This window comes from Syzygium oleosum, unplaced genomic scaffold, assembly GCF_021117445.2.
Source record: "Syzygium oleosum isolate NSW1041296 unplaced genomic scaffold, Sole_v2.1 Sole_v2.21, whole genome shotgun sequence".
In the NCBI taxonomy this organism is placed as follows: Eukaryota; Viridiplantae; Streptophyta; class Magnoliopsida; order Myrtales; family Myrtaceae; genus Syzygium; species Syzygium oleosum.
The window spans coordinates 2,032,276-2,059,305 of NW_026607505.1; the positions used below are offsets into that span (position 1 = coordinate 2,032,276).

The 27,030-nt window shown below is 42.0% G+C and overlaps 2 protein-coding genes across 2 annotated transcripts; both read left to right on the forward strand.

Annotated features, from left to right (window-relative positions):
* Window positions 1-3,326: 3,326 nt before the first annotated feature.
* On the forward strand, window positions 3,327-5,620 carry LOC115677364 (BTB/POZ domain-containing protein At2g24240-like). Its single transcript, XM_030600518.2, has one exon. It carries the CDS (start codon window positions 3,970-3,972, stop codon window positions 5,299-5,301), a length of 1,332 nt encoding a protein of 443 aa, XP_030456378.2. The 5' UTR covers window positions 3,327-3,969; the 3' UTR covers window positions 5,302-5,620.
* Window positions 5,621-11,081: 5,461 nt separating this feature from the next.
* LOC115677362 (reticulon-like protein B21) lies at window positions 11,082-15,674 on the forward strand. The gene is made up of 9 exons (XM_030600517.2): window positions 11,082-12,641; window positions 12,725-12,778; window positions 12,873-12,975; window positions 13,066-13,140; window positions 13,233-13,377; window positions 13,449-13,518; window positions 13,939-14,004; window positions 14,712-14,834; window positions 14,916-15,674. The coding sequence occupies exons 1-9, from the start codon at window positions 11,639-11,641 to the stop codon at window positions 14,960-14,962; spliced, it is 1,686 nt and encodes a 561-aa protein (XP_030456377.2). The 5' UTR covers window positions 11,082-11,638; the 3' UTR covers window positions 14,963-15,674.
* The last annotated feature ends 11,356 nt before the right edge of the window (window positions 15,675-27,030 follow it).

Below are 27,030 nucleotides of genomic sequence, written 5' to 3' on the forward strand. Positions count from 1 at the left end.
AGGGAGGCCTCTCTTTGCGTTTAAGTTAAAGCTCCCAATTTCACGATGGGGACTCCAAAAAAATTGATGACAATGATGATTTTAGCCTTTTCAGTTCTAGAAGATTACCTCACCCAAATTGGCAACCATCCCCATTCACGAGTCTCTCCATCACCAAACTTGAAAGAGTATACTCGCGGTCGCGACATGTGCACGGCATCTCGCTATTGTCCTTGGATCGAACGGATCTTACGAAGAATGAACCGCATTGGAATTGAAAAAGCTATCGGCTGGTGCTAAGCCCTCGTTAAATCGAGACAAATCATGCAAACGAAAAAAACAAAACCAATGCCGAACACGGCTTATATTCGCTTTTTTTTTTTTTTTTTGGCTAAAAGAAAAGCTATTCGAACGTGCTGCAAAGAGCACGATTCCATTCTTGCATATTTGATGAGGACATTGAAATGGAAGACATCTTTCCGCGTTAAAATTAGGGGAAAAGAGAAGAAAAGCAAAAGAAGAATAAAAGCAAAAGAAAAAAACAGGGAAAAAAGAAGAAGGTGCTGGTGGTCATGGCAAGGAGATAAGAAGATGCAGAGTCAAATGGCCCACCATGCATGCATTCGCTTATCCCCATGGTTAATAATAATAATAATAATAATAATAATAAATTAATAAAAGCCCGCCATCGCCAATTAAAATGTTTCTTGAAATTCATACCTATCCACCCAAAAAAAATAAAAAAATAAAAAAAACAGAAGACCAACTATGTAAGAATAAGACGTGTCGAAAAATAGAATTTAATTTACAATCCCCCAAATGTAATTCAATGATTTTGCCGTCCACGACCCGCAATCGACCAACCGGGGAAGAAGAAGAAGAACCAACCCAAAAGTCTTGCCCCCTTCTTCCCATTGGAAAAAAGAAAAATTAGGAGGAAAAAAAAAAACAGGAGCCCCCCACCACCAAAATCCCACAGAATAGTCAAATCTGCGTAATTATTTATTTTTTTAAAAAAAATTAAAATTAATCCCAGATCTCGAATTTAGTGCTTTCCGTGGGACGTAAAATGTTTGGTGGGTAGATAACCACCACTGATTAGGGAGGTTTTTATCCTTAATCAGGTGATTAGGAAAGATTGGGCTGCGCCACTCGTTTGGACATCATCAGGATGGAGAGACTAAGTCAGAGCTGATGTGCCCGGTTGTACCTATTCGCTGAACCAATCAAAGATGACCCTCTTTGCACGTTATGTAACGACAAGAACGATTAATACCACGAAAAACTTTAAATTATTACGTTTATGATAAATTTATTCAAATTAATTTTTTGAGCACTGAAAATCCTCAGCCGGTATACTCGCGATAATTTTACCCTCCGTTGGTTTCTGTTATATTTTACCGTCAAAATCTTTCAGTTGGATGACGTTTGACAATTGACTGGTGTACCGATTTGGGTTTTACCCTATGTTTGTCAAAAGTGTACCAGTTTGTGATTTTTCTTGATATTAATCCAATTTAACAAGGGTAAATTTGTCGCAAATATACCAGTTTAGGGTAAATTTGTCACGAGTATACAAGTCTTGGGATTTTTCATTACCAGAAAATTAGTTTTTGGTAAATTTATCACAGATGTACCGGTTTTGGGTTTTTCGTGGTATTAACCCATAATGATAAGGGTAAAAGCCACAAAAAATTCTAAACTATGTCCATTGTGACATATATACCCCAAACTTTTTTCGCGACACAAAAAATCGTAAACTTGTATTTGTGTGACAAACCCTAAACTTTTTTCGCGACACAAAAAATCTCAAACTTGTACTTGTGTGATATATTTATCATCTTCCAAAGTTATGTCAATGAGAATGGCTAAAAATTCGGACGCTAGGCACCCGCATGACGTAAGTAAAATAAAAACGACGTCGTTTTTACTGAAAAATCACCTGACTGGACCTTGATGGAGGAGGGTAAACGTGCCGCATAGATACCGGCCTAGAAGAAAGAGAAAGAATAGAAAATAATTAAAAATTCGTTTTTTCCAAAAGAAAAGAAAAGATAAAATAAAAACTATTAAAATGAGTGCACGGAGGAAAATCAAATCAAATTTTCCATATCAAACGGCGGGGAATATTTTCTAATTTATTTTCAAGTTTCAGCTAAATATCGGAAAATATTATCATTTTCCTGAAAAATGACTTATTGAAAAATATTTTCCAGAAAACATCACATTTTCCGCGAAATAAACGAAACCTTAATTAAGAAAAGACCGTTCAACCTCTATCTTCGTGCCGTGATTCTATTATAATGCCGATTAAAAAATATATATTTGTGCACGTCAGACTCGTGAACCGTATGCTATGCAGATCTAATCTAATGCAAAGATATAAACAAAGAAAGCTCCAAGAAGAGGTCATCAAGAACTAAATAAAAAGATCATATGGTGTCGTGGGGGACAACCGTCCTCCTCGAGGGCATCAAAGTTTTAAACCGTCTCTCCAAAACTCAATTCCGCGTTCGACCCAAAAAAAAAAAAAAATCTCGATTTCCGCGTAACCCGATAATTTTTAAAACAAACACTAATGTAACGGCATTCAAATTCAAATGCAAATCTATAACTTTCGACCACATCTCCAAGTTTCCCGTGGATATCACATTAATGTAATTATTTCGTAATATCAACTTTTTTTTTTTTTTGGCATCGGAAGGAGCCATCCATCACTATCCAAAAAAACCCAAAAAAAAAAAAAAAAAAAAAAAAAAAAAAAAAAAAAAAAAAAAAAAAAAAAAAAAAAAAAGCGTAAATGAGCCACGATAAACATAATTTGAAGTTTTTTGATATCACAGAAAAAATATTTGGGACAATTGTATCACAACGATCATAGTTTGAGATATTTGGTAGCTTTAAGGGCTCAAATTCAATTTTTTTTTGGCAGCGGACAATTTTGTCAAACTATTTTTGCGTCAAAATCCTGTCACTAGAATTTTATTTAATTGTTAAATTTTTTTAAATTCAAGTATTATTTTTTGCATATTATGGTTTGGGATTTTTTTTAAAGATATAATCTATCCATCTCGGTCGCGCACAAAGCATATTTGCCTCGTCGGACTTCCTTTTAGTGCACGGCCTGGGACCGGGTCGTGTTCCCCTTCCCCACCTTCGTCTTCTGCAAACTCGAGTCCATCCATCCATCGGCAATTCATCATCTGATCACCACACGCATCCGATTCAAACCGCGCGGGGCTCGACACGAAGTTGGGGGCGTGGTGGGAATCTCTGCCCTTTGGACCGGACCCTACCGCGGCGCAACCCCGGATTGGACCTGCCCAAAAAAAAGGGGTCAGCAATCTCCGACAAGCTCCTTTGCGAAACAGAGAGAGAGACAGAGAGAGAGAGAGAGAGAGAGAGAGAGAAAAGGAGAAGAGTCAAACTTTTGAAAATCCCGGCCGCTCCAGTTTTTCCAAATTCCTCATCGCCCAAATCCCCGCAAATATATAAGACCCACCTCCGGAATTCCTTCCTTCTTCAACACCCAGATCCCAGTTTCTGCGCTTTCTTCCCCCAATCTCTGCTCTGCCATCGCCATCGCCATCGCCATCGCCACCGCCACCGTCCTTCCTTGTTCCTCTCTCTCATGGCATGCCTCGGCCGTGGCCTGTAGAAAGAGGAGCAGTGTCTATTCAGACGCGTCTCTGTTCAGTCAATCTGGTCTCTTCTCGTAGCTGTTGTCCCGATCTATTCATTCGAAGAAGCGACTTCGCTAATTGTAGTACCTCCTTGTGTTCAAATTGTGTAGTTTTCCCATTCCCTGAGTTTCTGCTACGTTTTGAGGGTGTATGGTGCACCGTTTCCCCCTGAAATCCCCTGTTCCTTTCTCGATCTTTCGACCCCTTTTTCTCTTGCCGTTTCCCCTCCCGTCTCCCGCTGCGAATTTTCTCTGCTTTGTTCGCCCCCCTTTGAGCTCCCCCGTCTGGATTTCTCCCGCGGAATCTGATGATGGGTATCCAGAGAGACAGGGTAAGATTCAATGTAGGCGGCAGGACATTCGAGACGACCTCCACGACCCTCGCCAACGCCGGCCGCAATTCCTTCTTCGGCGCGCTCTTCGATGGAAACTGGAACTTGCAACCCATGAATTCGAACTCCGACCTCTTCATCGATAGGAACCCGGATTGCTTTGCCGTCCTCCTCGATCTTCTCCGCACCGGAGAGCTTTACATCCCTCCAACTGTGCCAGAGAAATTGCTGTGCAGGGAAGCGCAGTTTTACGGAGTTCTCGATCATGTCCGTGCGGCGAAGTGGGGCCAATTCGATGGGAATCGGCTGCGGCTCTCGAGGTCAATCACGGGCCCAGCGCCGGGAGATGGGACGGCGATAAGGGCGGGGCCCAACGGCGGTTGCTGCGTGGCTCATGGTAGCATGGTACATGTTTATGATTGGATGATGGAAGAGCACCCGCCGATCAATCTTGATTACCAGAGGGTTAACGATGCCGGTTGGATTGATTCGGAGAGCCTAGTGATCAGTGCTTGCGAGCGTTTGGGAACTGGGGATGGAGGGATGGGCTTGTTTAGCTCGTCCACAGGTGAATTGAGGTACAAGTTTCAGGTGAGCCATGATAATCAGATCAAGAGCTACACTGCTGGAGCTTTGACCTTTAGCTCAGATTACAAGATCTTCTCGAGCTGCAAAGGGAGGAGCAATGAGTACGGTGTGGGTGTTTGGGACCAGATCACAGGGAAACAGATTGATTTCTTCTATGAATCGCCCGGTTGGTCGCTTGGGGATGCTGATAAGCTGCAATGGCTAAATGGGTACAACTGTTTGTTAGTTGCTACGCTGTTTCCTCGAAAGGATAACTGTTACATCAGTTTGTTGGACTTTAGGGAGAAGAACATGGTGTGGTCTTGGTCGGATATTGGCGCGCCGATAACCTTTGACGAGAAGCGAGTTAGGGATGCGATTGCGATGGAGGGGAGCAATTCGATTTGCGTGGTGAACGAGTATGAGGACCTAGGATTTATGGACTTGAGGAGTGCGGCCGGGAGTGTGAGGTGGAGCTCAAGAAGCCGGCTCATGAACGGGAAGATGTCGGATGAGCCATGTTACCCCAAATTGGCATTGCACGACGGGCAGTTATTTTCGTCCATGAGTGATTGCATTTCGGTTTTCAGCGGCCCTGACTGGGTTCTCACTTCGAGGCTTCGGAGAGGTCAGGGAGGTTCCATTTGTGATTTTTCGATCGGCGGAGATCGGCTCTTCGCATTACATAGCGAGGAGAATGTGTTCGATATATGGGAGACTCCGCCTACATCAGTTCTATGATATACATTATACAGAGTCAGTCATGGTGGTGTTTTGTTTTGGGGTCGGTTCCATCTGTGATGATTATAAGTTTCTTCTGCTCTAGATCATAGAAAAGGATTTGCAGTTTTTTTCCCCCTAGGTTAGAGGATAGTCAATTTTCTTCATAAATTTGAAGTTTGATCCTTTTTTCCCCTTTCCTTTTTGGGTTTAACAGTTTTTGTATGAGATTGATACCTAACAGCTACATAACCAGATATATCTGGATTGAGTTTGTACAGAACATTGCCTATTGGCAGAGTGAATTAAAGTTGTTTGCCCATTTCTGGGCTTATGCATATGCAAAGGTAGCTACTCTCTTTTCTCGTGGTTGTACCAACACCTGCTAAGAGCTAACAAAACGGTGCAGAAGACATGCAAGAGAAGTGCAAGAAAGAAAGATAAAGGATAATTCAACCCTCTTTTATCTTTTGTCCACCAGTACACCCCTTCTTTACTTCTTTCCGCTTTTACTTTGACAGTGTTGTCAGTGTCCAGACTAAAGATCCCAAATTTGTGTTGAAAGTTGGTTAAGTTTTCCCTCTCTCTTTTTCCTCCTTTGAGGGCATCTTCTTCCATGTGAGCAGTTGAGAAATTTGACAGACTTTGAATAGTTTTCTGGGGAAAAAGAAAAAGAACTTGGGCATTGCTGGTGTAGGTTCAACTTTCAGGTTGAGAGCTTCATTCCTGTTTCATCGTCATCCAGACTCTCATGAGGCTTTGCGCACAAAATCTCCTAATGCTAAGGCCTACACATCCACACTTTTGTCGTTTTACAACATGGATCACATCCAGAAGACTGACATTTTTTTTATTCAAAAGCTCCTTGGTTTTGTTTAATTTTTGTTTGTTCAGAATTCCAGAAGCCACCTAGTAGTCGGGGTTTAAACTCATTGGTGGGAGCAAATCTCCAAGCACAACGAGCCGAAAGAAAGTATATTATAGTCGACCTGTTGACTACTCTCCTCAACAAAGATTTTTCTATACATCCACCATAGAAATTTAGTAAGTGGGTTACATTTAAATCTCCAACCTGTCAAAACTTTAATTAAAAACCATTAGTAAACATATACCTGGAAACGAAGGTTAATCAGCTACCAATTGTCTTTTCTAATCATCGTAGGCCAGGACAAGGAGAAAAATTATACCTTGAAAAGAGCCTTATAAGCTTGAGTTTTATTGGCACACCGCACGACAAGTTCCTGATTCTCTGGCCAGAAACAGGCTAACTTTTGTGCATACTAGCAAATCGAGGCTAATTATATAATCAAGACACGAGTAAACTCAGGCGTGAGAGTAGCTGAATTGGTAAACAATATCGGGAGTTTGCGCTTTTTGGCCACAGTTCCAATAAGACACATGCAGTGCATGGCGTGTTTGTTTCTGTAACCACAGGGTAGTCTGCTTCTTCGACCTCCGGATGTATCAATTATCAATCTTACTTTACTGCGTAAAATCTCGAGTAGAGACGTCTCGTCAGCTTCCCTGAAGCTTCCTTCCTTTCTGCTCTTTTCTGACCTGTACTTCTAGTGATCAGGACTTGGTTAGAAATGCAAATTGACATGAAAATTCGAAAGATAAAAACAAAAGGCAGGAAGATTTAAGTAAGAACCCACCAGACGTGAAGACCAACCTTATGGAGCAACACTTCTTTAGGAAGTGTAAAGGGCCAGGACCATTCAGGAGCTAGCAGAGCAGCATGAGTGCAATAGAAGTGCCCATTTATCTGTAGCCTCACTTGTCAAACACTGTCCGTGAGACGTATTTGCAAACAACTGGCGTCATTTAGCATTGGCATCATAACGAGTGAAATTTAACCTCACCATCTGTTTCGTGCACAAGGCATTCATGCTGCTGTGTGTGTGTTAAAGTTGTAAAACAGATTAAAGGAAAACACAAAGAAAGGAAAAATAGACCACAAGTTTGTATGATCGAAATACACGTTTCTTCTGTTCTGTTGATTTGCAAGTTGCCCAGGCTTTATAGATTGGAATCCCTTATAGCCTCTCTTGAACATTGGTGTCCTCGAAACCTGAGGAGACAGGTTCGAATCCATGGAAGTAAATGATGGATGTTCAGCTATTGTTATTGTCCCCAAAGTTGTCAGTTTGACCTCAATAGATGAATGTTTGGCCATTGATTTGCCAGCAAAAAATCCAGGTACAAGACTTCCGTGCATCAAATTCCTGGATGCAAGCAGCCACAAGGTTTCGTACAGCGTATTGTATCGGCACTGCTTGAGGAAGTCTCGAAACTTCCTGATACTGATAGATGACCAGGAATATCATACAGCTTACAATTATCACTCAGCTGAAAGAATATAGCCACTAGGAAAACCAGACTCGATTAAAAGCCAAATTTACCTGAGAGCAGTTTGCTGATCAACTCGGTGTCAGTGGCGGGCACTCCATCTGATCATCAGCTGATAGTACAGCTCTTGCATTTATGCTCGTGGAAAGTACTTAGACATGCACATATACGAGTATTCACTCTTCGAAAATATGTGCAAAGGTACACGGCGTGAGAATGATATGAGATGACATCCATGAACCTCACAAAGGTAAATAACATTGCAACAATGCATTGCATTCTCAACATGAGTGATCAAGACTCAATACTAGAGCACTTGCAGAAAAATATGGCCACATCTCAAAACTTAAGTCTTTTTTCTCATGTCAGCAATCCTCAGCTCGACTTGTACTACATTGAAGAACTGGGCTGTGAAATTGAGGCAACAAGAGCTTAATTTGCACTCCCTGATGCACCATGCCACACAAACAAACTTCAAATCTTGGATGTGGTGTGGCAGGACGCTCAAGCACTCAATTGCGTAATTTGCCACTCTTTAAGCACTAAGAGGCAAGGCAACAAATGCGGCTGGGAATGGCGAGTTAAACGGGATGATGGCTATCTGAAAGTCCCAACCCAACGCCAAAATCAAGTGAAGAAATTGAGCTTCAAGCACCAACCCTTTTGACGAGAACTAGGTTCGAAGCGTGATCAAACTCGAATGAAATGCTGCCCCACACGAGAGACGCAAAATTGCAGATAATCTGAGCATGAGAGACAATAATTCATGGAGGAGATCAAGCCATGCAAAACAAAAAGAGAGAAGAAAATTGGCAGGAAAACCAAGCAAGAGCATATGGGCCGAGCTCGGTCGCAAAGCATAGCCACATACTTGATGAAAAAAAGTTTGCTTTCGAGGCCCAATGGGCTATCACGCTTAAGGAAAAGCCAGCCCAATCCATTTTCTTGAAAATGTCTGCGTTGCTCTAGGCTACGTACGGTAGACCATATGTAACTGCAGATATGATAACTTACATCCTATCTGGTGTTTGCCTAATGCAAAATCCCGGATTGTCTATATATAACTCGGATATAATTCGAATAAAATAATTCCAAGTAGAGAGTGAGATATATTTGAATAGGATATCTTTTATGTGGGAAAAAGAAAAAGAAAAAAAAGGAAAAAAATTGAGTCGTGGTCGTTCAATATCGCAGATCAGCGCGAGGTCCCCCGTCTCATGACTAGGGTTCTCGCAAGAAACGAATGAACAAGCAGTGTTGCATCAGGAGAGAGGAAAATTTCCTATCTAGGAGTGGTAATAGAAGTGCCTTAGTTGGGATGATTTGAGGTTTTTTCCCCCTCCATTTTTTCGTGAAAATTGCAAATCCTTCGCTCATATTAATCATATATATTGCCTCTTGTAGGATCTCATCAATTTAAATATGTGGAGTGAAAACATATATTATGATATGAACCTGTTAAACCATTTTTTTTTCTCTCCATTTCTGCTGAAGTTTGCAAATCGTTAACTCGTTAATTATATATATTTAACTTTGTGCCATTACCGATGTATCGAGGGTTAGCGGAGGCCGGCTCCGGGGCCATCTATCAACTCGTGCAGTTTTCATCATGTAAATACCATAATAAATGAAATTTCATATGAAACATCCTATGCTCTCACCCTTGAGTGAGGTACTGTAAGTATTCTTCACCTCACCCTTTTCCTCTAGGTAGATCTTTGTGTTTGCCATTGCTCTTGTACAACGCCATGATTATTACCAGCATGGAGGACAAAAAAAAGAGGTTAGTATATAATATGAAACTAAAGTAAGGTGCTAACCTCACAATACTTTCCAGCTATGGCATCTGCCTGCCATTAACCATATGGAAAAAAGGCATACAAATCAGCATCTGGAATTTGATGTTGGTGGGAACCTACCATTAGACAAAGACTTATGTTGGACCATCATATGGTTTTGTAACATGTTGCTTTCCTGATAAAAGAATAAGTGCACACCCACCCTTTTTGCATTGGCATGACCTGTAGAGGAGCTATTAAAAGCACAAGGAATCTTTATTTCATATACAACTTATCAAATTCTGTTGACTACCCCCGTTTGATTGATCAATTAGGTGCTGTCAAAGGTGGTTAAGAACTTACATCTCAACCATTGCAAGGTCTGCCTCACTTTGATTTCAAAGCAGTGCAATTCTCTTTGTCTTGCCCCCTTTTTATTATAGCAGTGAGGTGGTACTTTACATCAGCTTTCGTGCACTAGATTGATTCCACTTTCTCTGATTAATCAAAGATGGGTTGGAAAAGTTAGAATTGGGGGGATTGTTCAGAATTTACTTGATGTGCAGTCACATGGTGACTCTGAGTTGGAACAACACTTAGCCTACATTTGTTTCGCGGAAAATGAATGATTTGTGAAACATTTTCTTAAAAACGATTGTCTATATCGCTCAAAATAGTCGGTCAGCGAAAAATGTTTTCATTATCAATAACAATTTATGTCTAAACATTTTCATGGACGATGAAAATATTTTTCATTTATTCATTTTTGTAAGCGATACAAATAATTAGTTTTAGGAAAATGTTTTCCAAATCATTAATTTTTAGCGAAACAAACGGAACTTTTAAATGGTTTACTCAGTGTATTAATTTTGTATATTAATTTAAGCATAGTTGCTGATCAGCGAGGCTAAAGTTTAATTCTTTTGCACCAATGTTAAGTAAGTCTGCAATCATAAATTGATTTGCACGCCACATTTCCACAATCCTTAAACAAATCACTCTGTAAATTGTTTATTGTAGTTAGTGTTCCTCGAGATTTTCATCTTCTAATCAGTAAAAAAAGAGGTTAAAAATTAACAAGTTGATGATTGAAAGTGTTCTCTTCACATTATCTTATAGCTTTTGCATCTCTTTCCGAACAGGGCGAGACTCCAGATTTAGAATGCTGAAAAGAGAAAATATGGCAAAACGGAAGAACCCAAAATCAAAGCAGAAGAAAAGGGAAGGAACTTGAAAAGTAAAAGAAGAAACAGTCATCTCTGTTTTTTGTTTGGGAAATTTGGGCTAATACGCGAAGTGATCCCTGAACTTTAACTCATTGTGCAATGTATTCCATGGACTTTCAGTACATGTTCAATATAGTCCCTGAACTATATGAAAATGCTAATATAATTCTTGTTAAACATTTTCATATAGTTCAAGCACTACATTGAACATGTACCAAAAGTTCAGATATCACACATTGAACATTAGGCTATAGTTTAGGGATTATATTGAGCAAATGAAAAGTTCAGGCACCACGTTACGTACTAAATAAAAGTTCAAAACTGTTTATGTTATTGATTTTTTTTTCGAAAGTCATCTCTGTTGATTTGGTAGGCCAAATGGGACCAGTCTTACCTCGCTCTGATGCATTGGAAACTTTCCACATTGTCCTGCTGTGCGTCCATTTCTCTTCCTCAATTAATAAATTTTTCTCTCTCTAATTTCTTCCTTCACAGAAATTTCTTCCTGGGGAATCTCCAGAAGAAGATCTACTGTACCATTTTAGTTTCTTGGCAGCTTCCTGTACATGGCTTCTGGTTAATCGCCACCGCCACGCTTGTACCCACATCTCCCTTTTGTTTTTCTTTTCTTTTCTTTTCCCTCGGTTCTTTTTCTTGTTTTGTCTCACACCCACACGAAATTAGAGCCGACCAAGCAAAGCAAAGCGCCATGTCTCTCTCTCTCTCTCTCTCTCTCCGACCATAAACAATGGCACGTGAATGATGATAGGCTTCCGTGTTCTGATTGCCTCGTGTGACGTGCCTCCCCTGATATTTCTCTTTGGTACATGGGTCGTATCAGATCCCACCGAAATCCTTTGTTGCCTTGCTCCTGCTGAAACCTCCCTAACGCTGCTCATTTGCTCACCAAGAAACAGAAACAGAGACGAAGCAAAAGGGAAGCTTTTTTTCTCGGTTTATCTTGCAGAATTGTGAGGATTGAGATAGAGAGTCGTGCGGATAGTGATGGATACGAGTAAGAGGAGGAGTGGGGTGAGAAATGGGGTGGTGGCAGGATCAGTTTGGGAGAGGAGGATGAGGTCAGATGAAGTGAAAGGTGGGATCAGAGTCTTTGGTGTGGTCGAAGATGATGATAATGGCACTGCTAGTGATGTGCCCACCGCTCCTAGTTCAGTCACATTGAGAAAAAGTGAGGTTGCGGGGAAGAGAAGGACATGGAAATCAGAGAGCATTGATGGCCCGATTCAGATTGCAAGGGAGGTCAATGAGTCGAGCAACAGTCTTGATGAGCATGTCAAGGAAATGAGTTTTTCGGGTGATGGAATCAAGAAAAGGAAGAGTCCAAATCTGGGTGTGAAGGAAAAGAGAGAGCTTGGAATTTCTCAGGAGATAAAATCAAGGCCGGAGGCAAAGAAGGTGAGTGAATCTGTTCTCGGTTCTGAAAAGGTTGTTTCAGCTGATCTGAGGAAGAAAAATTTGGAGCCTTCGAAGGATTTATGTCAGTCTGGTCGCGGGGGATCCGAGGAAAATTGCAAGGAGGTTGGGGTTTGTCAAGAGAGAATCATTTCAAGCACTATGAGCGATGTGGGTCAGGTCAAGGCTGCTCCAAAGGTACTATTCCATGATTATGACCTTCATGGTAATCATGGTAACGATGATGGGGATGAAGAATTTTTCGATGATGAGGGATTGGAGGCTCATTGCATTGATGAGAAAGCTGAGACTAAGGTTGAAAAACAGAGATTTGACATCGAGAAAATTCACACATCAGAGCAGAGATCCAAAAAAGTGGCAAGTGGAGAGAAAGTAGATAATCATTTCAGCGAAAAGCACAAACCAATTTGTTTTGATGCTGTGAAACGACCTTCTATGTTGAACCGTAATGGAGTGCAGAGAAGTACTGCTTATACTCCTCCAAGTAAGCCCACATCTTTGTGGGCAACTGAAGAGTCGCCGGCTGCCACAAAATACTCTACTATTCATCAAAATTTTGCCAAGCATAACACATGTAAGTTTTGCATTCATGTGTTCTAGTTGGTTGACACTTTTATCACGTGTCCTTCCGTCACGGTTTTATGTTCTTTGTTACAGTATCGGATGAAAACCGACGTTCCAGAGAGACGCAGGAGGGATGGCAAATTTTGGGTGATTCTCGCTTTCTGGTTCCTCCATGAACTACATTTTGTTTGGACTCTGTAACTTAATTTAGGCTTAAAAAATTTTGTGTTCTTTTTTTCAGTGGATTTGGTGATGTGGAAAAATGCGCATAAGTCAGCATTAGCCTTTGCAATTGGAACACTACTGATAATATCATCCTCCTATGCTAAGCATCTCGATTGCGGGTAAAGAATGTGAAATTGGCTTATTTGGGTTGTTGCTCTGTTTCAGATGAGAATTGAGTTTGAGAACTTGTTTCTTTTCTGCTTCTCCAGCTTCATTTCTCTGGTTTCTTATCTGAGTCTCATCATTCTTGCTGCGATTTTCGTGTACAAATCCGTCACTAGCAGGTAATACAGTTACAATAGAAATGCAAGAGACGATGTCGCCGAGTTAGTTGTTCTCCTAACTTAGTGCTGGTGTCGCATCTGTTTGCTTTTAGGGGTTATGTGGATGTAGCCGCTATGAGATGTGAGTGTGAAGAGGAAGAGGCAATGCGGTTAGTGAAGTTGGTGCTTCCTTGCTATAACAAATTCCTGTTCATGCTCCGAGCTGTTCTCTCTGGAGACCCATCGACTACGATGAAGGTGAGGTGGTTTTGCTTGTTAACTAGCGACTTCTTCTAAGTGCGGAAGCTAACGAGTGGTGAAAATTGCAGTTGGCAGTCCTGCTTTATGTTGTGGCCAAATGCGGAAGCTATATCACTGGAGGGATGATGGTCAAACTTGGTAAGTTTTCATTAGATTTGTTAGTAAGAGGATTTCAGGATTTTAATGTAGCGCCTTCAATTGTAAGAAGGATAATCACTGGCTCTGTTGGTGTGCATACAAGTGTCTAGTTGCAGAATTTACGGTGATTTTCAGCCCATGTTATTGATTTGACACTGCCTGTGAAAAGAATGTTTTTTGGCTACCTTTTAAAAGAATGGGAAGTTAAGGGAGCATAATACCATGCAATATTTACCCTCAAAAGACTCGATAACAACTTCAAAGCATTTGCTCACCGAAGCATTTACTTGTTTAATGCTGAATGTTCACAGGTTACTCTGATTCTCTGTATCTGAGATGCAGCCAAATGGAAGAAAAATCATCGAAATATTTATGCAATTTCCTTGTCTTACTTACACTTTGCATTGCTCATTACTGCAGGATTTTTTGGAGCTTTCATTGTACCAAAACTCTGCTTTACGTATTCTGGGCATATGACTACACAAGGTAATCTATATCTTGGCTGCAGCATGCTGACACGCTATGCTTGCGCTAGTGATACATATTCAAAAACTCCAATGCAACTCTCCAAATAAGATCTTACTCCAAACGATCACCACCTCGAGCACTCTTTCAGGATCTTGGCCCACGGGGAGCAAGCTAGGTTGTCACAAATGGCATCAACGCCATGCTTCCATGACGGCCTAGCCAATCCACATGGGCTTCAGCCCAGAAGGAATGCTCAAGTTGATCATTAAGAATGGATCTTACTTGGAGTGTTGCAACGAGTTCCGAAAAGGAAGTTTAGTCTTTCTGTGCAAAGCATGCTTATTCTCATGGACCTTTATTAACTCTAATTCGAATTTTCCTGTAAATTGCTACTTCTTCATTTTTTATTGAACTGTGAGTTATGTCTTTTGGTACCAATAGGATCTCATTCATCTGTACCTTTTCATTGAGATCTTGATTAAGCTTAGGTTACTACAAAGAGAGCTGGACAGAGCTCCCGGTATCTTTTTGAACCAGCTCCTTTAGAATGTTAATGTCATCTTCGATGGGATGACAAGCATTGTTTAGAGAAAGCTAAAACTTTTTAACAGTTTGGTTGTATCCTAGAAACAATTTTCTGGTATGACTAGAGAAATTGCAGGAGACAATGTGACATTTCAAAATTGAATTCTAACATCTAATTGGGTCCACTGTGGATTGTGCAGGCAAGATTTGGATTCAACTGTTTCGAGATTCTTGGGGCGTGTGCTCTCACAAAAAAGCCGTAGCTGCTGCTGCACTTTTAATCTTTTGGAGCTTTTCTTCTATTGTTGGAAGAGTTTGGGGAGGTAAACTGGTTTTTCTCTCGATCTGAATAGCCTTCCATTTCGATCTCTAGGTGTTTGATAATAGTTTATTTCCACGTGCAGTGTTCTTCGCATATATTGCATTTAGATATTATGAGCAGACTGCGTGAGATGGGTCAGCAGGAAATTGCAGAGGAGCCGAGTTCGTTAAGAGCGGATGTGTCAGAGCGAATACGCAGAGGTATGGACCAACTGTGGTAGAACAAAGAAAGGAAAAGAAGGCATCCTAGTTCTAGATAAATTGTTGTGTAGTCACAAGTTTCTTGTGATTGCTTTCTGCCCCAAACCATCTCGCATTAAGCCCACGGACTCACCGCTGTTAGACACAAAGCGGACGCACTTTCGATATTCTCATCGGCCGTGTCGTGGTGCCAATGGATGGCTTCAACTCGGCCATTTCATGGAATGTGAGGTTGGTGCGAAGAGTAAATAGTACTATTGGCGGATTTAGCTAATATCTGATCCTGCTGGATGTGCAACAACTGAAGTCTGGCTAACACTAGTTCTGCAGTTTTGATTAATATCAGTGACTTAACTACCTACATTGCCGTTGGGCAGGCAGTCTGTTCTTTATCAAAGTCACATTCTCGTTGGCAGTTCTAATTGTAACTAGATGAGGTACTTTATGCCCACATTCTTCATATGAAATTGAAGCAGGGAAAGTCATAGACTCATAGTGTGATCGTCCCGAGGACGAGTTCAGCATCTGGGGTTGTAGGCTGTATGTAGAACATTGTTTGATGTTGCAGCCGAAAATTTCGCTGATTGCTTATCGAGAGAATAGCTTCAGGCATTTCATCAGTGGCTTCATCTATTAGGGAATGCAGGGTGTCTGATTTGTCTGTCAGGTTTTCACTAGCATTGCTCCGAGTCCTGTTGGTCCTCCAATCTCATGGGCTGAGAGCTTCATGAGGCCACCATCGACCAAGTGGGTTGGAGTCCAACGATTTCATTATGGGCGTCAAATTCCAATTCCTGCTACTTTTGGATGACTCCCATGGTCTTAGCCTTAAATAAGAATAGATGGTTCATAGCCTTTAGAAAAATTGTTGACAGTCTGAGATCTTTCTTTATAAAGTTCACAAACTAACGATTTGGATGTTTATAAGAAAATGGTAACGAGGCTAAGCGAAAGCGATTAGATCTTCCATATGGAACCTCATGCAAGGCCACATACTTTTGGATCCTTCACTTCCCAGAACTTGCGAATTGCGACTTTTGGCGATCTTATTTGAGGCGGAGCATCGTGCATCCGTGGTGTCGCCCTCCTTTAGACGATTCTAAGCCGCCATGCCTTAACAGAATTGATGGTCGGAGATTGAAATTAGTTTCGTGGTAATTTTGAGGTCCCAAATCAAATCGGGTCATCCTAGCACTCACCAACTATAACGATCAACTAATAATGCCGCACGAAGACGATGGCTGAGGACCACTCGCTACGACGTCGCGATGGCACGCAGGTCCGCGTCGAGCCCGAGTAATGTTTCAAAGCTGAAAAAAAAGATGTGGCCGAAAACCACTGTGGATGCCGGAGTTCGACTCCAGTCTCTCATGAGGGGCTTTGAACTGGTAAGTATACGTTGTTATCGATCAGGAGGGGGAGAGACGTGAGGGAGGGAGAGTCTGAAACGAGTGGATAATACAATTAATAGCTTATCTTCTTCTTTCTTTTAATGATTTCTGGGCCAGAAATCGATAGCTCATCTTTCAAGAAACCCTTAAGAAAATGGAACTCTTCCTCTTGAAGCTTTCCTCCAACCAAAACCCTCGTCATTGAACCTGGTTTACAATGACCTGATCACATCTCGGCCTCAGAAATGCAGAGAGAATAAGTTAACAGGGGTCAGTTTCAAAGGGAGCCTCCATGTCTTGGGCCACACGCGTTGCACTTTGGGTGGAAAGAGGATGCGAAGAGGCGAGAGAGCATTTGATCTTTGGGTGTTCTCTCGGTCTATTCTCTAAGGGGTCTCCCCCATTCACTGCCCAAAGACGGGTGAAGCTAACTTGCATTTAACACCGTAAAGATCGGGGAAACTTCCTAAAAGAATCCTAAACCTATTGCACTCATGTCAATTTAGTCATGTTGACACCTAAATTTTGGCGTATCATTTAGTGTAATTTGCATAGAAAATTAGGGATTAAATTTTTAACCCCTAAACAAAAATATTTAAATTGCATAAACATATAGTTTAAATCCATTTAAATTAATTGCATTTGCATCGGACCTAGCGGTGACGAACGAGCTTAAATTTCATCGACTGGGACTGGTCATTTCTCGGAAGGGGCGGAATTACGAGTCAAACGGGCTCGGTTGTTTTAATTTGAGCTTAATTCAGCCCATTATCCTTAATTAATTCAGCCCATTTAAATTAAATTAAAATCTAAGCCTAAGTCTAAGCCCATTAGGACTAGGAAGCCCGGTTAATTAACCTAGGGTTGCGATATAAATATATCGTTATGCATCATAATCAAAGGGGCTTTAATAATTTTCAAGTTCAGAAATTTCAGAGAACACACGAGTGAATCACTTGAGAGAAAAGAGAAAGAGAGAGATTATTTTTTGTTCTTTCGGCAGAGGCTCAACTCACGAGAGTCAAGGTGGAGAACAAAAGGTCTCCATGTTCTGTACTCATAGAGAAGGCAAAGGAGGAAACGCCAAAGAAGGAGTGAGAAAGACAACTTGAAGAGAGCCCGCAGCCAAGCCTTTGGCTGCACCCCACCTTGCCGCGTCTCTCCGCCTGAGCCGAGCTGCTGTACCACCGCAATCAGTCATAGCCGCTCGACGCCGTCCTTGCTACGTAGTTGCTGTTCCCCAGCCCAGTGCTGCTCCTTCCTGTTAACCGATCCAGTCGAAGACCCCGCCGAGGACTCCCCTGCACCGACGCGAAGCTGTTCTGTCCAGAACTCCTTGACGACGTTGCTGCTCAGCTCTGTCCCTCTCAACATCACTGTTGCCTCCTGGCTCGTGATCCCTGCTGAGCCGCCACACAACGCCTACCAACAAGTGTCTCCGGGAGCATCAGTCGCCTCCAATGGCCACAAGTCAAACGAGCAGAGGAAGATTGATAATGACGTGATTATAGAGAGCCCAGTGGTGGAGGTGTGGTGAGAAAAAGAGGGACTTTGACCACCGTTTGATAAGGAAGACTTCATCGTGTAACAAACAGGTGGCTTTGAGGAAGAGAAGAGAAGCCACGTTCACTGTCAAATCACAATATCACTGGGTTGCTTTGTTCAACGAAGAAAAGTTTTCCAGGGGAGCACCTGATTTACGCAGCATCCCTTCGACGAGCACCACCACCGCGTCGTCCTTGACGCATTATCGCCGCTCGTGACCCGCCGTTGTTCAGCGGGGAACCGCTACCACTGCGCGCTCCACCGCGCCCGTCGCCGACGCCACCGTGAGCCGCCGCGCATGGCGCGCGTCGCCCGTCGTCCGAGTCCGATCCCGATCCATAAACTCGATCCGAGTCGATTTGAATTTGGGAATTATCTGCAAATTAGGTAATTCAACATTATCCGATATTTTCAGAATATTTAATTTCCTAATATGGGTGTTTGAATATTTCGTGAATATCATGTGGATATTTAGATATCTTAGGATAATGTTCGATATATCCGCAATATTTTTAAATATTCAAAATTAGGAAAACTTCCTAATTTAAGCAACGTATTCGGACGACTATCCGATCCTTATCCTTTACGTTCGATACGCGATACGAAAAATTATTATCCTATCCATAACCACTTGGGTACGATAATGATTTTTATCCGCTTTAAATTTGAATAATCGGCTTTCCGTTGATATCTATAACCTATAGATATGACCAGATAGTTTGATTTTTGTGCCTAATCCGAGTTTGAAACAAATATGGCGGATCGCGTGGACGTTTTGAATGTGGTTGCCATCCTTGTTTATTTAATTGCTTTCCTTTTTCAAATAAACAGAAAATTCAAAAATATTAATTAGATTTGAATTAGAGTTTTTTGCATGTCTAGGAATCCTAAATGTATCTAGAAGATAGAGTAGTTATTTAATTTAAATTAGGACTTGAGATGATCTATTTCTAGTTTAAATTAAGTAATATTCTAATCTTAATAGATTATTCAGGTTATTCATTATTTCGAATTTTAACAAAAATCCTAAAAGAAATCATGCTAGGGTAGATTAAGTCATCATAGTTTGCATGTTAATTTAGGCATTTTTATTATTCCGAATCTAAATTGAGAAAATACCAAAAATAATCATTCGTCACTGTCGACATTAGAAATGGTCAGTCGTGCCGCACGACATATAGTTTGCATGCTAGGTTAGCATTAATCGCATGTCATTTTCGCATGTCATTGCATATAGGCTAGATTTCATTTAAATAAGTGAAAATCCAAAAAAAAAGAAATTGAGTGAATTGTTGTTAATTAGAAATCATATTAGGTGTCAATGTGATTTTCTAGCTAATCATGCGATACGCTTGCTTCAAGTAAGTAATTCTTCCAAACTTGCAATTTATTTAATGCTTTTGGGTGTTAAATTGGTGGTTTGCGCACTTGCATAAACACCTCACATGTTAGTAACTAAGTTGAAATGGATCCAAAGCGCACACTTACAAAACATTTTTGAAAAAAAAGGTGCAGAAAGGCGTTAGACTGCGAGATCTAGCGTAATCAAGTCCCCGGGCTTTAGAATCTCTGTTAGTAGGAATAAAACATATCTCCTATGTTTTATTTAGGTTTCTAATCAACCTACAAATAGATTAGTGGCGACTCAAGCATGAAAACTTTGCATGTTAAAAATTTAAACCTAAGTTGCGAAGTGGTAGGGCTTGGGAGGGCGAGTTGAAACTAGTCTTAACAATCCATTAGTCGAGAGAAATTTTAGGTGATGACGGCAGCGACTCGGCCAGGGACTTGAGTTAAAACTCTTAGTGGACTTAGGCTAGTTTTTCTTTTCAAAAAATATTTTGTTTGTGAGGATCAGTGCGTCCCTAACATTTTAGGTGTTAAATGTTTTCTGAGAATGGGAGGTATAAGGTGGAGGCGTGATTGTTAACCCTTGTTTTGCGTGTGGAGGTGTTTGGATGTATGGTTTATTTTATGCACGAAGCGCTGTTTGATATAACATGTTGTGCATGCCTTGCATTTACACTATACCGCACACACTACCCGCCGCCGAACCCGGGTGGCAAGTTTAGGATGGTGATCTTCGAGACAGCGGACACCTCGACCACACCCCGCGTAGTGCGGGTCGCCCTCCTTGGTCCCGAAAGTTCTTTCACGGTGTCATTGAGTTCCCACCACGGTTGCACCCTTTGCAACCGGGTCGACTCCTTGACCGGGCGGAGTCAAGGAACCCGGCCAAAACCACAACCATGGACCTGTTTGCAGCCCTAATCCTCGTCTCCATTTTGCAAGCCGTAGTCTAGATAGAAATCGAACCTCACATTTCATGCGCATGTCTATGTGATTGCCATAGTCCCTACCAGTGAAGTAAGTTTTCTAAACCTTTATCTTGCGGTTTGCTTATTTTCTCATTTTTTTGGGTCGGTCCATGATGTGTCTAGGTAGGTTTTAATTTGAAAGCCATAATCATTCAGTCCTTAGAAAAAAGAAAGAAAGAAAGAAAGCTCTTTTAGAGAATTTATTTTCAATCTATGTCTTTATTTTCCTAGATGTGTCATAGGTAATTATTTTCCTAAGAAGTTTGCCGTCGTCTTTCTTTTACAAAAAAAAGGGGCTTTAGAGAATTTGTTTTCGGTTCATAGTTTCTAGGAGTCTTAATTTTTGGTTTTCCTAGTTTTATGATTAGGGATTTCGATGCGTCTATTTCCTAGGTTGTGTCTAGAGTGTATTTATATTTCTTTGCTTAGAGCACTTTTCCATAAAGTCTTGTTCATATACGAGTATTTTTATGAATAAACGAAGAATGAAAAAGACTAGAAAGCGTGTCATGGACCAACCTTGTCTTGACCATGTGCTTATTTGGTTCATTTCTCTTGAATTAGGTAACTACGGACCGATCCACGATCGCCCATTCGTACACGGTCGAGAGCCGAGAATGGCCGATCAAACCGACTTGCAGAGCGTGTTGATGGTATGGAAGACCGGATGAAGCAACTTGTCATCGCGATGCAACAAATGTCCGCCGAGATCAAAGCTCTTCGGTCGATCTCTCGTTCCCGCATCCCTCGAAACATCAGGTTCCAAAGCAGAAAGTTAGAAAAAGTGTCGATGTTTACGGAGATGACGATATTCCCGATTTAGACGCCCGTATTATCGTCAACAAAGACAAACCTGGACGAACGAGTCAACAAGCTTGAAGAAAGAGTGAAGCACTGGAAGGTTCGCAGGATTCACCTTCGATCGATCCGTCCTGTACTCACGATCAAAATCCCAAAGAAGTTCAAAATGTCGATTTTGACAAGTACAATGGCACCACATGTCCAAAAGCCCACCTGCAGCTCTATCACGTACAGATGACTTCGTATGTGCGACAACGAACTCCCGATGATCCATGCCTTTCAAGCAAGTTTGACTGGTCCCGCTTTGAACCGGTATCTCATGAAGAAGATAAATGGCCTCAAAACTTGGAAAGAAGCCAGTGAAGCATTCTTAAAGCGTGACAGATTCATAACGGACATCATTCCTACCCGTGATGATCTCGAACGTGCTCAAATGAAAAAGACCGAGTCCTTCAAAGACTATGCTATCGATGGAGGAATTTAGCCGCTTTCAAAGTTGTCCCAGTAACCCATGACAAAGTGAGTTGAAGAGGATGTTCGTAAAAACTCTCCAGTTCACAATACCATAATCGGATGGTTGCTATTCCAGTCGACAACTTCAACCAACTCATCCCCATAGGCGAACAGATTGAGATAAAGATGGATGGTTTGTCGAGCCGTCCTCCTCGTAATTTGTAAGATTTGGTGCGAGAAAGAGAAAGAACTGCCATCTGAAGTGAATGTGGCTTATAATCAACCGTAGCCGGCGGAATACTAACTCCGCCCTGAGCAATCCAAATGTGAAGCTCCAAGAACAAAACTCGGGTCGTCGTCCCTTTTCAAAGGAGGAACAACAAGAGGCAATTCACCTCCTCCTGGGATCGGTGTCTCAAGTATTGGTAGTACTTCAAGAAAGGCGCTTGCTTACTACCGAGCCAGAGCGGCCACAATCCCCCGAAGCGGTTCTATAACTTTGACCCGTCAAAGAAATGTGATTATCACATGGGTGTGGACACTCAACCGATGATTGCTATGTCCTCAAGCACCGAATCCGAACCTCCGGACACGAGGCTTTCTCATTCCAACCCGCTAAGCCGAATGTTCAGATAACCCACTCCCCTCGATCACGCGGGGCAATGTAAATGCCATTTTTAGTTTCGATACTGGCTTCGAATTAAGAACGTCAAGGTGTACATACTACTTTGACGTCTTCACGAGCAGTTGGTGAAAGCCTAAGTTATTACCCGAGTAACGAGACCTCTTCCGGGCCGTCATGAGAGAAAGAATCTCAAGTATGGTAGTAAGCCGGGATGATTGTTTATGCCGACCATTAATCGGCATTGTTTCCACTATTTCTCAAGTGGTTATTAAATGGGAAGCAAGAGTTTGCTACATTGAACACCTAGGAAGGACAAGTTCGACCCTTTGCTTGGAAGACATGCTTCCGCTCGAAGACGCGGCCCGATGATGAAGAGATCGTAGTGCACAACTCTGCGCCTAATGAAGGGATAAAGATCGAGATACTCTCAACCACATGAAGTTATTAATCGAGCACAAGGCGGTCCCTCGGGTCTTACGTAATGATGTCGACTTGGTTACCGTGATCTCATGTACCTATAGTCAAGCTAATGCCCAACCCGCAAAACCCGTTATCGATGAAGAAGCCAAAGAGTTCTAGCGGTGATTAAGGCTAGCGAATACAACATAGTTGAACAATTGCGCAAGATGCTCCGCATAAACCTCTTCTTGAACTACCGTGACATCTGTCAAGCATCGAATGCCCTAATGAAGGTGTTGCTTAAGTCCACGTGCCGTAAACGATCGATCATGATAAATTGAAGGAATTTGTCTGCTCTATACTCCTCAAGCGACCTCATAGCCTTTTCGGATGAAGAGTTTCCTCTCGAAGGGAGTAGGATACCAAGGCACTTTACATTTCTGTCAAATATAAGGCCTCGCATGTAGCCCTGGGTACTTATTGATAACGGATCGCCCTTGAATATCTCTGTCCTTTGGCGACTTTCACACGTACTCTCAAGATAGACCCTTCTAGGATAAATTCCTGCAAAGACCTCTCGTGCAGCCTTTGATGGAACGAAGAAAGAAGTAATGGGAGAAATCCACCTTGACATACAGATAGGACCAACGATGTTCAACATCCTATTCCAAGTTATGGACATTCCCACCGCATTCACCTTTCTCGTTGGGTCGTCCATGGATTCATACTTGCCGGAGCCGTGCCATCCGGTCGCATCGGGAAGGTGAAGTTCGTTATGGAGAGAAAGTTAGTCACACTCACGGTGAAGAGAGCACCCAATTTACCACGCAAGCGGCTATCCCCTATGTTGAGCCGGATTGCAAAATAGAATCAAGCTATCGATCCGCCGAGCTCGTGTCAACCATACATGCATCGAGAGGATCATCACCGCCCATTCGAGGTGTCAAATGCCTGCACTCATGGTTGGAAGAGTAATGGTGTCCCATGGCTTTATTCCGGGTGAAGGCCTTGGTAGGAATGGTCAAGGTATCCGCCGCACCGGTGGAAGTCTCTCGAAGGCCCTACACTATCACTGGGTTGGGATACCGAGGGTCAAGCGGGCCAAATAATGGGGCGTGGACATGAACGTGGGACGCGGCCGAGGTCGAGGTCGAGGAGATGGATATAATAGACGGCGATCGAAGAAGAGCCGAGATGGAATTACCACAACAATGCAGAGTTTGGGCATGGTAGGTTGTTTCCACATATCCACACCATTATTTCCGCCCGCAAGAATGATGCATGAAGAGAAAGAGGTGATCGACACTTTGGGGCATCCGAGCGGCAAGTTCGATTTTACATGTGAAATACTCGGTGCCCCGAGCTTTATGTTAACCCCCGTGACATTGTCCGGATGGATGGGGAGGTATGGATGATCCAACACCTCTAATGACGGAAGATTCTGATGCAATGGATGGAATCACGCCTGTTTGATGATTTATTCATTGGAGCTATCGAGGAAGGACCGTTAGAGGGAATGGGCACAGCCCACAAGAGTAAAACTTTTACTTTTTCGCACTCCCTGCGTGGGAATTTTACGGCTTTTTAGGACTTGCCCCGTTTTGGGCGCTGCTTTCCATTTTCATTTCTAGGATTTGATTGTTGCAATTTCCATTCAATAAATGTAATTCATTTGGAGATAATCAATGAAATTACAAATTATTTTCATTTGAGGGCATGTTGAGGTATACCAAACTAGCCCGGTGATGATATCCAACCGATAAAGAAAATATAGTCAAGGAGAATTACGAGGCCTGGGCTTCTTCATGCTTCCTCGTGTTAAAACTTTTTTTGAAAAGAATTTCGAAAACAAGTCACAAAAAAAAAAAAGAAATAAAAATACATTGTTTAGCCATGTTTGTCCTTCCGAACCCCTACTTTATGTTTTCAGGGCAATCTTGTGACACGTGAGAGTATGAAAACGGTCCAATCGATGAATCATGTGCGGTCCCGAGCTTGATCCCAATGACACCGACGAACTCGACGATTCCTCGATATTCGCGATCTAGAGCGGCATGAAAGGCCCAAAGTCCTCACATCGGACCAAACTATCATTATTAACTCCGAGTGATTCACGGAGAACCCGGAAAAGTGCGTAGAGGGAAAATCCCCCCGAGAGTGAGACGAAACGCCCGATCCAGTTGCCGCATGAAAGTAGGTAAGTCTTTCAACCAAAAAGTGCGTCAAAGACACTTGAGGTAAATGATCTAGTCCTAAGGAAGATACTGCCGTTTTCCTGTTCGGGGGGCAAATTGCCCCAAGCTACAATGGTCCATATGTGGTTAATAAGGTGCTACCGGAGGTGCCCTGATTCTCGCAGAAATGGATGGTCGTGAGTTCTCCAATCCCTGTTAATTATGATCTTTGTAAAGGCGTATTATCCTTGATAAACCTGACATTCGACAAAAAGTTTCCAGTGTTTGGCTTTATACCTTTGAATTGCAAACATTTCACTGATGAATAAATGGTTTCAACCAATTTCAAGTTAAGATGTTTGCATTGGCTTTAATTTCTGCATGGTTATTTTGTCGATTAGTATCATTGACTTCAAAGGAGAAGTCTATTTAGACAATCGATAACTCATGTGGAATGACTTGAATGTGTCGAATGAGGTACATCGGGATGATGGAAGGCAAGCCCTATCCTATACATAGTCCCATGCACTAATCCCAGTGAGTTGGCGGAAAAATTTCTATGTCGTAAGGTAAAGGGTTATCTCAAAAGTACGGCAACCGAAGTGACGTAAAGGCGCTTTATTTCTCTATCCCAAATACTAAGTTATCCATTGTTTCGCCACTTTAAGCCTAAACACTTGGAGAAATTCTTTCAAATTACCTGTCAAGAACCACTCCACATTGGGGCAAACTTGAGGTAAGTCAACATCATGAGGTGAGAAAAATGGATAGAAATTTTCTTGCTCTCACTTCTTGCATCAATCTTCGAGTGTTGCTTTTGGATGAATTCACACGAAATTCAAGTGCCTTAGAATGACGAAGAGCATTTCTTTCTCTATCCTATACACACTTTATCCTTTGCTAAGCCCAATTGAGCCTGCAAATTCGTTTCTTAAAACCGGTTGGTGATCATCCCCCACATTGGGGCAAGGTAAAAGTTGTCACCGCCGAGCAAACATATTCAGAATGTCAATCGAAGGCAATTACCCCTGGAAGTCTAATGTTGAATCATTCATCGGAGTATAGTTGGCCAACATATGCATTGTAAACAGCGTATGTCAAGTGTAAAAAAAAAAAAAGAGAGTTCATGGGCAAGAAAAGAAGCGGTGTACTGGTAAAAGCAAGGCCAATGCCCAAGGATGAAAGATAAGTGTATCAAAATCATCCCCAGTGGGATAGTCATAGTCCTACAAATTTAAAGAAGTGGTGAATTCAAGCCCGATGAAGCATTCATTTGAAAAGACAACTCCCAAGAATGAACAAGAAGACCGGTGACAATGCCAAGATGATCACCAACTTATTCACCCCAATTATACACATTTTGAGCCTAATGATCTATTCATCTCTCAACCCATGAGCCTAGCCTACGTTACGTCCCTTGCAAAGTTTCTTGATTAGGGCACTTGAACTAAGGATTCAAATGTTTATAAGCTTAGCTCGAAGAAGTGCGAGCAAGTCCATTTCTATCTCGTTTTGCGGGGTTCTTGACTTGTAAACGGAGATGATTGCGGAGTATTGTTCTTTCAATAGCCTTGACTCAAAGAGTCCCCTTTTGCTAAGCCATTGACCAAGCCCATGTTACGGTCGACAAAGACCTCTCGGATTGGTAAGGTCGTACCGCTATGAGAATACTCGGACCCTTGTCCACATGATGAAGGTGAGATGGAGTGATTCTCATAAATCAGCCTTTTTCAATGAGAATGAGAGAAAGCCCTTTTAGATCGGAAGTCCCTCATTCGGCATTTTCAAGACACCCACTTGTAAGTTCGGATTGTCTTGTCATGATTGTTCCCAGTGGGTTTGTAATGCCGATTTGACAAAACCATCGTGCATGAAAATCGTTGAAAATCATAGTGCATGTGTATATGTGTTCTTGACAAGTGTGCGAATGCATATTACATGTTACTTAAATCCGTGTCTAACAGGGAGACACACCTTCGGAGTTGGAGATATCGCCATGGTAAGTATATCTCTATCCTAGGATGTCTATGACTATCTAGGTGTCCCTAACTTGTTCGAGCAATCGTCGGGTCCCACATTTGATCATTTTTGCGATCTCTAGATGCCTTTGATGATGTTTAGGTGTCTATTGATCAAACCTTTCGTCGTACCTACGATGATATCCAGGGTACTTTGTCGGGAACCCTTGAACACTTGGGCTAGCCCCTTTGTTCACCAAATCACGATTTTCATACAATCTCGAGAAGATTCCCCGTTACTCACCTATGAGCGGGTATAGGTGAGGCGGCCAA